Here is a 9,790-nt window from a genome sequence, read left to right as displayed (position 1 = left end):
CCCTCTTCTTCCTCGTCATCTTGATCCCTAAATCCATCACCAAGAGCTTATGTCGGGTTGTAAGGTTGTCGCTCGGAATGACCTTACAGTCTTTGCACAGACCTTTATCATCCTTTCTAACGAGTAAAAAGTCTATCTGAGTCTTAGCCACCGAACTGCGGAAGGTTACCAAGTGCTCCTCCTTCTTTGGGAAACTCGAATTGGCTATCACCAACCCAAAAGCTCTTGCAAAATCTAAAAGTGAGACTCCTCCTCCATTCTTGTCCCCGAAGCCAAAGCCTCCATGCACATCATCATAACCTCCCGAAATAGGCCCGATTGAATCACCTCCCACGAATAGCTTCTCAGTAGGCGGTATGCCTCCCACTAACTCGTCCAAATCCTCCCAAAAGCGCCTCTTATCCTCCTCACCTAGGCCTGCTTGCAGCACATATGCACTAATAATGTTCAAAGTGAGCCCTTCAACGACCACCTTAATCGACATCATCCTATCAGTGACTCTCCTAACCTTTACCACCTGATCCCTTAATTCACTATCTACTAAAATGCCTACCCCATTCCTATACTTTGACTTACCAGAGAACCAAAGCTTATAACCATCTACCTCATTAGCTTTAGGACCTGCCCATTTGGTCTCTTGGACATAAGCTATATTAATCTTCCTCTTCTTAAGAATCTTAACTAGCTCTATGGACTTCCCCGTTAACGTCCCAATGTATCAAGAACCTACTCTCAGACTAGACGCTCTTTTAACCCATTTACCCCTCCTAACCCTCGCACCCGTCCCCGAACGAGAACATGACCCTAGTCTACCATCAATAACTAAAGCCACGAAAACGAGTATGAACTAAAAATTATTCAAAGGTCTAAAGTCAGCAAAATGTAACTACAAGTGTATGAACAAAGAATGGATATGGCAACCAGAAGTACCAACTCCAGTCGAACTAAACCTGGTCGCAGCCGAAAAACACTATTCAACATCGGAGTTATTTGTTACACCTCGGAAAATTTCCCGTTGGTACGCAAGTAAATGAACTAATGATGTGTGTGAGGAGTGCGAGTGTATAATGTTTCATGGGAAATGTATGAAAAGGGATGTGGATGATTAGAATGAAAAGTCGAGAAATGAGAAAAATTAAAAGTTGGCAAAACTGCCTAGTGGTCGTATATTGCAAAATACGGACCGTAAAGTGCAATACGGTCCGTAAACTGGAAGTAGTAAACTGCCATGCAAAAGCTTCAGCTTTCTGCCAGTGGTCGTAAAGTGCAAATACGGACCGTAAACTGGTATACGATCCGTAAACTGCCAGGTCGTAAACTGGCATACCAAACTTCAACTTTCTGCCAGCCGAGGAAATGGTTAAAAACGACCTGGTGGACGGACCGTAAAGTGATTTACGACCCGTAAACCATGGTCGTAAACGACCATGAAGGCAGCCCAGCTTCTGGTTCTGGAAATGGCTAAATACGCCCATGGAGGACGAGCCGTATAGTGGAATACGGTCCGTAAACCTCCATGGACGACCACTGTTCACCCAGCACAAATTTTCCAATTCATTAAATATGAGGATCAAGACTTATTTTATTTCATTACAACATTACACAACTTCTCTCTAGAACTTCTCTCTACATTTATTATATGAGTTTTCAAGGATTATAAGCCATCAATAACATTAAGACAAGTGAATCAAGGATAAGGGAATCATCAAGGATCATCCAAGTCAAGAAATCCAAATGGAGAAAAACTAGGGTTTTGCTCAAAGAAGAGTATTATCAACCAAAGCTTGTTCCTACAACTTCTAAGGTAAGATTCATGATTTTTACAAGATGTTTAAGGTATTGGAGAACTAAAATACATGGATTGTAGAAAATGTGGTCAAGTAGGTCATGAATGATGAATAGTGACATTTTGAGAAATAGTTTGAATTGAGTTATGAATGTTGTTGTGTTGTGATATGAATGTGTTATAAATGGTATTAAGATCATGAACTAAACACTTTAGACGAATGGATGAAGATGGGTGTTAGGACCATGAATGTGGGTGAATTAGAGGCAAATTGAGGAATCTACATAATGTGGATAATGTGAATGACTAATGGCCATTGTTATGATATTAATAAAGGTATAAATGCTAGCATTGGAAGGGAACGTGCAAGTGTAGAATAGTTCGACGGAAAGGTATGTAAGGCTAACCCTTCTTTCATAAGGCATGGTTCTTGGCCAAATTCCTAATTCCTCTATATGAGTATGTTGTCTTCACATGATTGACATTCCGAGCTCATAAGCTCACGACCCTTGATATGTACTATGATTATACTATGTTCCTCGTATGACGAGTAAGTCCATAATGTAGATGTAACGATAACGATGAGAATAGTAATGATAATGATATCAAAAATGATGCAAAAGGTGCCTACGGGCTATTATACTTATATGTGCCTATGAAGGGCTATAATGAACCCCGAGCTTATAACGCCAGGTAGAATATATGTATATGAATATGTATGAAGTATGTATACGATTACGAAACGCGCGCGCACGTCTGCAGATGGTACGGATAACCCTGAAGCCTTGGTAGGGCCAGGTAGAAATAACATTGAGCCTTGGTTGGTCAAGTACGTATGAAACACCGAACCTTATGGTCGGGTACGCTATGTATGTATATAAGTGTATGGCTATGTATATAATATGAATATGAATGTGATAAGACTATGTATAAGAATACGAATAAGGACATGTATATGAATATGAGCACAAGTATGGTACGAGTATTATTATGGGATACGAACGACGATGTATGCAAGTAAGCGACATGATGATGATGATATTACTGTCTCCCCTCCTATGCTATCTTCATATGATATCTATTATGCTTCTATATTGATGTTGATCATGCTTTACATACTCAGTACATTCTTCGTACTGACGTCCTTTTGTTTGTGGACGCTGCGTCATGCCCGCAGGTGCACAGGGAGACAGACTTGATCCATAGCTGCTTATTCAGAGATTGCATAGCAGAGCTCCATTTCTTTCGGAGCCGTAGCTTTCGGGTACTTATTCTTTTGTGTATATAATTATGGGCATAGCGGGGTCCTGTCCCGCTCATACGATATGTCATACTACTAGAGGCTCGTAGTCATGTGTATGTGGGTAGAGATGTTCGGCCATGCCGGCCCATGTTTTGTATATCTTTTGTTAGCCACGTCGGCCTTGTACTTATGGTGTGGCCTAGATGCCTATGATACGTTAAATGATGATGGTCGTCTAATGGGATCAATATGATTAACGATAAGAAAAGCACGAATTGACTTATGGTTCACCTAGATGATATGTTATGTGCGATAAGGGGGTGCTCGGGTGGGGTAGCACCGGGTGCTCGTCGCGGCCCCCCTAGCCGAGTCGTGACATTATTGTTCACTGTCGAGGTACTGTTCACTGCTGGAGTAATGTTCACAAAGATCTGAAAGAGAGAAGAGAAGAAGGGGGAAAGGAAAGAAAAAAAAAGGAGAGAGAAAGAGAGGACTGGCCGGAAAATGATACCTGAAAATGTCGCCGGCGACGGAGCAGCGGTGTTTTGGCAGCGCCAGAAGCAGATTAAAAAAAGGGGAAAAAAGGAGAAGAAAGAAGAAGAGGAGAGGAAGAAAAGGGAAGAGAGAAGAAAAGTAAATCTGGCCGGAAAAGTGACCGGCGTTACCTGGTCTTGTAGTGGCCGGAAAAGTGGTCAACGTTACCTGAACGTGACAGTGGCCGGAAAAGTGACCGTTACCTGGATCTGAACAGTGAAGAGCTAGAGAGAGAAAAGATAAATTTAACTTAAATATAATAAATTTTCATTGGTTGATGTATGCATTGGATTCAACTAAGAGTATCTTCCCTGAAAAATGTGGTGTTCAGTTTTTTTTTTTTTCCTCAAAATTGAATTGGACATGTATAATTAGGAGGGGAACTTTTATATAAATAGCTGGTCAGATTCACTATTTATTTTTAGCAAATAACTACCTTTTGTGTATTCTTGTGTATTTGACAGTGTTTTTGCTGTATTTAATTGTATTTGAGGGTATTGTTTCGTTGTATTTGAGTGTACATGTTTCGTTGTATATGATGTTACGTGTATATGAGCTTTATTTGTTGGGTTCGAACCTGGGCGGGTAGGGGCAGAGCCACACCCAATAACCACTCCAACAACAGAAGCTTGATGTATTTTGGTATAACAACGAATGATAATTTACAAAATCACTATAACTACTAAATATAAATAAATTAAAAGATAGTTATTATCAATAATTACCTCTTAGAAGTAATTATACCAAGTAATTATTCCTTTATATATATAACTATGCACATACTATGTATGGTGTACAAATATTATACATCTGTCATCTGTTATTAATTTTAAGCGGTTGAATCTGTGGCTATTTTGGTCAATTCTTCAATTACAATGTTAGAAATGCCATGCTTATGGTTACAGAGATATTTTGGAAGTCATACATAATTTGAAGGACTACTTGGGTAAGAAATTGCATGGTTTTCCCTTTAAGCGGGTTGATCTTTAATCTTTACCCTTCAACTCGGCTGGTCCTTCAAAATTAAACTTATGCCTATCAAGATATAAGTTCTTAAAGGAACGTGACATAACTTGTTTGATATTATAATGTAAAATACAAATTTATGTCTCACGGAAAAAAAAATTAGGCTTGAGGGACAAAAATTAAAGACCAGCACACTATAGGAACAGAAGTTCAAATGACCCAATTTCGATTCCGCTGCAAAAAATTGCGCGGACTGTACAAGTATGGATTGATCTTTAATTTTTTCCACTCAAAAGTCAAAACGTTGGTTTTTAATTTTTGTCCTTACTTCTCATTTAATGAATTTTGTAGGCCAAGGTTTTCATAGAAGGGGAGCCTTGGCGTAATTGGTAAAGTTGCTGCCATGTTGCGTACAATAGACCCTTGTGGTCCGGCCCTTCTCCGGACCCCGCGCATAGCGGGAGCTTAGTGCACCGGGTTGCCCGAAAGGTTTTCATAGAAACTATGCCAATTCGGTGCAAAGTTATGTCTTAAGGCATAGTTTTGTAATATAACTTAATTTCTACTAAACTATGTCAGATATAAATTTGTCTAAATAGACATAGTTTCTATGAAAACTTTAACTTGTGAAATTATTTTATTTTTTTACTCTGCTGTGGTTCGAACTCAGAATATCAGGGATATTTTCGATCACTTTTGAATGACAAAAATTAAAGACCACCCCCGAAATAGATCATTTGTGTGAATGATCAATTCCGCTAATTTTTTTTGCGCGGAATGTCCTTCAAAGGCACTTGTCTTTAATCCCCCCCCCCCCCCCCCCTCAAATTGTTGGTCTTTAATTTTTGTTTTTTGCCTAAAAACCTATGGGTTTCGGATTCAAACTCTCCCTCAGTCAAAAATTAAAAAGAAAATCGCAAGGCAAAATTTTGGATTCAAACTCTATCATAAGGCAGAGTTGAACGTTATAAGGAAGAGTTTGGACAAAAATCTGCCTTGAGGCAAAACAAACCTCTGCCTTAAAGCCTAATTTTTGTTATAAGAAGCCTAATTTTTCTATAAATTTTTGTCTAGTGAATTTTTTTTCCGACTGAATTGAGATTCAAATTCAAAACCTCGAGTATTAGCTGAAGGATAAAAATTAGAGAGCAGTGCCTTTGAAGGTCAATCGTGCAAATGACCCATTCATCCCGACCCGAATGAAGTCAGGCCCACATGTAAAATAAAATATCCACTATCATTTATGTAAAGTTCTGGAGAAATCTAGACTTATGAAGAAAGAAGCTTCCATTATGTTCTCCCTTTAACTGAAATTCCTTCTTTCACTTCCATTCCTATAATAACTACCAAACCTCTCCAATCTGTTTATCTCTTTAATCAATTGAAAAGCATCACAATTTTTCATTAATTGATCTCAGAGGAAAAAAAAAGAAGATAAATATGGATCCATATTATACCTTGAAAATGAAGAGGAAGGATTTGGATGACGTGTACGATGAATTCTCCGATTTTTCTCTTTCCTCTCCCGCTAGAAAAATTCGTAGACTGGTAAATACCTTTTGTGTTTTTTTTTTTTTTTTTTAATTAATGCTGTTTTTCTGCTAGTATATGAAATTATCTCTATAACGGCGATATTTTTTCGGCTGCTATAGCGAATTGCTGTTATAGAGAACATATGTAGCTGTTATAGTGAAGTGTCCTTATATAAGGATGCTGTTATAGAGATGTCTGATTGTATGTCAATTTGTTGAAGGTAGTATGAAGTGCTGTAAATTTAAATAGATCTCCAATTTGGAAAACCAAGAGATAATTTACTATTTCATACCTATTTAGCCCTTATTACTCCCTCCGTCCTATTTTAAGTGTCTTAGTTGTTTGAATTGTCAACTTACTAAAATATAGAAAGAGACACTCTTTTTGGGACAGACCAAAAAGGAAAGTAAGAGACTTAAATTGGGTTGGAAACGTCAAGAAATTTGTTAGTGGCTGCCCAACTTTTAGAGTATGTTTGATTGATTTTAATTATTTAGATGATTTATAATAATTAGGGGTGATATAGTAAAATTGTCATTTTATTTGTTGCTCCTAAGGGGGTGTGCCAAGTCAAACATGGACAAGTAAATATGGACGAAGTGAGTAACATATATACATGGTATGTCAAGCTACACGTAAATATACATCGGCCCCTTCATATAGACGTTTTGGAGTGAAGCATAGTTATTGGTGAAACAATAATTGTTGTTGTTGTTGTTACAACTTACCGCAGAATGGATATAGAGGATTCCGATAACTAACTCCAACTACTTTGTGATTGAGGCATAGCTGTTTTGTTTCAACTTAATTTATATCCCTGTTTGTTAACAGAACTGAGGATAAACTAGAAAGATGTCCTAAATTGCTATCGCCACTTTCAGTTTGCTTTTGAAGAAATTGACTGTGTACATAAGTGACTTTTTTTTTTAATTTACTGTATGTTTAGGATGCCGAGTTGCCTCCCATAATAGAAGAGGTTGAAGAACCAGAGATTCCTATAGTTTTTGAGCAACCAGCTGCTGATCCAAGCTTCGGAAGCAATGGGAGAAATAGAGGTCTAGTAATTGAAGAACTGCCAAGTATTCCCGAGAATGAAGAGAGGGCAATTGTTCTTTTCAAGCCTATGGACACACCTCATGTGCATTCCCCTTCTAATTTCTCTCTTAAAGTGAATCCCCAGTTTATTAATGGTTTCAAAAGTAAGTATCCAGTCCCTATTCTCTTGGTTGTTAATTTAGCTCATAAGACGTTATTTGGTGGTTTAGTTGGAAAATTCAAATGCTAACAATGACGACAAAGCTTTATTTATTAGGTATATCTAGGTTTTAATAATAGAGTTTAATTCAGCTTGAGATCAACAGGACATAGTATCGAATTGGTGGTGGTGTTTGGTGTGTATCTTGTTATGAGAACTTGTTACGGTCCGCAGCTCAGAAAATAATCGTGAAGCTCTGTCCAAATTTGAGAGAAAGGTTATGAGAGAGAAAATTCAGCTTTGAATCTATCAGTTTCGCTGATGGGTCAGTTTTCTACTTAACCAACATAAAAATGTTGCGGAGTACTCATGTGGCAATACATCTGTTCAAAATGAGCTGGTTGGAGTTAGGATAATATTTAAGCCAGCATGAAATTTTTAAGCATGAAATGTTTTAAGACAAACATTAGGTACTTTCTAGAATGGCTTTTGTCAATGCAAGTGGAGGTCAAGTAGCTCAGTCTTTCTATTTGACTAGTTTGTTTGTTGCTGAAAGAAGTTAGAAATCACTGTTGTTTTAGTATAACTTGTTTACTTAATGAGTTAAATGTGGAGCTGAACTAAGAAACATTCAGGAATCAGAATCCCATATGTACCGAGCTTTTTTGGAGGATGGTGTCGATGGAAACGAGTTTGTGTAGAAAGCGCTGTTACTACATTAGAAAGAAAAAGTTGTTTTGCTTTACACAGAACCAGTTATTGGTTTTTCCTTTTAGAAGAAATGGACGTGATACTGATATTGCTTGAAAGATAGAATCTGATTGGGAATTTCTCCCCTGGTAGTCTAGTACGATTCACGGGCAGAGCCAGAGAAGTTGGTTGCCATTGTCTGTTTCCTTGGTTTGATTAAACATTGGTGTTTTTAGAATATTACCCAAGTGACAAAGATACTTTGGGTTAATAGTACCAGTTTCAAAAAAAAAAAAAAAAAAAAAAAAGATACTTTGGGTTAAAAAAGATTGTTTTGCCCTAACTTTTATTATTGTTGTGATCTGCTAAGCTGTTCTCTTTTCGTGTAAAGGTTATTTAACTCTTATTGATTTGGCATTAGTAGCTTCAAACTCAGCAGCCAGTTTCTGTATGTTGTGCAGGTCAAGTCTTCTGGGAAAACTGTGCAAATGCATTTAGACCAGCCGACAGTGAAGAAACGCCACAGGATGACTCTGGTTCTGCAAAAGAGTGTCTAGCAGTTGTTCCCTGGGTTCCATCTCAGCTTCCTTCTGCAGAAGGAGCTGAAATCCTTGATCAAACGGACAATTCCGATATGATGGATGCTGAAGATATGGAGGGAGTAGCGATGGATGTTGAAGATGACAATCAGAATGCCGAACCAAGAACAACATTTGGGGCTGGTGCAGTTAGTGTAAATGAAGGTTTGCATCATTGGCAGCAACAACATTGTATGACGACTCAGCTACCTCAGAACACATCGACACCTATTGTCTGGTACCGGTAATTGACAAAATGGATTAGGATGTCGTGATATTGGATATTCTTACAACTCTCCGTGGATCTCCTCTTGCAAGGAAGCATCGGTTAGGTAAAAGAGGGAGAAGTAAATAGTAGATAAATGTAGTGGGATGCTGATTGAAATTTTTGTCAAGGTAGGAAGGCCGTTGTTTGAAAGTCAGTTATCATGGCTGCTAGTATGTCGAGCAAAAAGCTGCTTGTAGTTTTCCAATGTCTCAGCTCAAGACGGAAATTGCAAATCATTCTCCATGTCTTGCATATGATTTTTCCTTAGTTGCCATGCCTATTTTGCTGACACTCTTGTCATAATAGAGATTCTATAACGGTCTTAGTTGAAGAGGGAAAAAGGGAAGTCCTTAGAACCTTGGTATAATGGCAAAGATAGCATAGTGCACGATGCGTGCATGATTCTTGGGCTAGCAAAGTCTAGTATCTAACTTTTTTCCAACTTTGACATCGTGGATTAAAGGTCTTCAATATTCTTGTTCACTTTAAAAAGTTGGAAATAAGTTACCTCCGTTATTTTAGTGAAGTGAATAGGAAATCAGACCCTAATGCTTTCTTTTTCATAGAAAACGTAATGTTCACCAAGTTGAAGTTTGGAATCAGTTGGAAAGTGATAGCTAGTAATAAAAAAAAAAGAAAAAAAATAGGGACGGAGAGAGGGGAGAAAGAAAAAAGAACAAAAGGGGAACGTGAGGCCTTCCATATTTTCGGATTTTTCTTACATTTCCTATTTTTTAAAACCTCTAAGGAGTATTAATAGATCATTACGTTCTATATTTACTATCACAAAAAGGAGGAAGCAATGTTCCTGTTTCTGTTTAGTAAAGGTAAGAAACAATAGGTAAGGAAAAAAAAATACCCCAACTGTAATTGCAGTTCAATAAATTACACATGAATCCAGAGAAAGTCCTGTTTAAGTTTTTCTGTTTCTCCCTTTTTGGCTGAAATATCTGACGTTGTGCGTCTGAAAGGAAAAACAATTAATAATCTACTCATT

The 9,790-nt window shown here is 37.8% G+C and overlaps 1 protein-coding gene across 1 annotated transcript; it reads left to right on the top strand.

Annotated features, from left to right (window-relative positions):
* Positions 1-5,802: 5,802 nt before the first annotated feature.
* LOC132640595 (uncharacterized) lies at positions 5,803-9,082 on the top strand. Its single transcript, XM_060357235.1, has 3 exons — positions 5,803-6,077; positions 7,009-7,261; positions 8,409-9,082. Exons 1-3 carry the CDS (start codon positions 5,970-5,972, stop codon positions 8,771-8,773), a joined length of 726 nt encoding a protein of 241 aa, XP_060213218.1. The 5' UTR covers positions 5,803-5,969; the 3' UTR covers positions 8,774-9,082.
* The last annotated feature ends 708 nt before the right edge of the window (positions 9,083-9,790 follow it).

The sequence above is a fragment of the Lycium barbarum genome, chromosome 5 (assembly GCF_019175385.1).
Source record: "Lycium barbarum isolate Lr01 chromosome 5, ASM1917538v2, whole genome shotgun sequence".
NCBI lineage: Eukaryota > Viridiplantae > Streptophyta > Magnoliopsida > Solanales > Solanaceae > Lycium > Lycium barbarum.
Note: the sequence above shows the minus strand (reverse complement) of the source record. Positions and strands in the feature narration are given on the sequence as shown.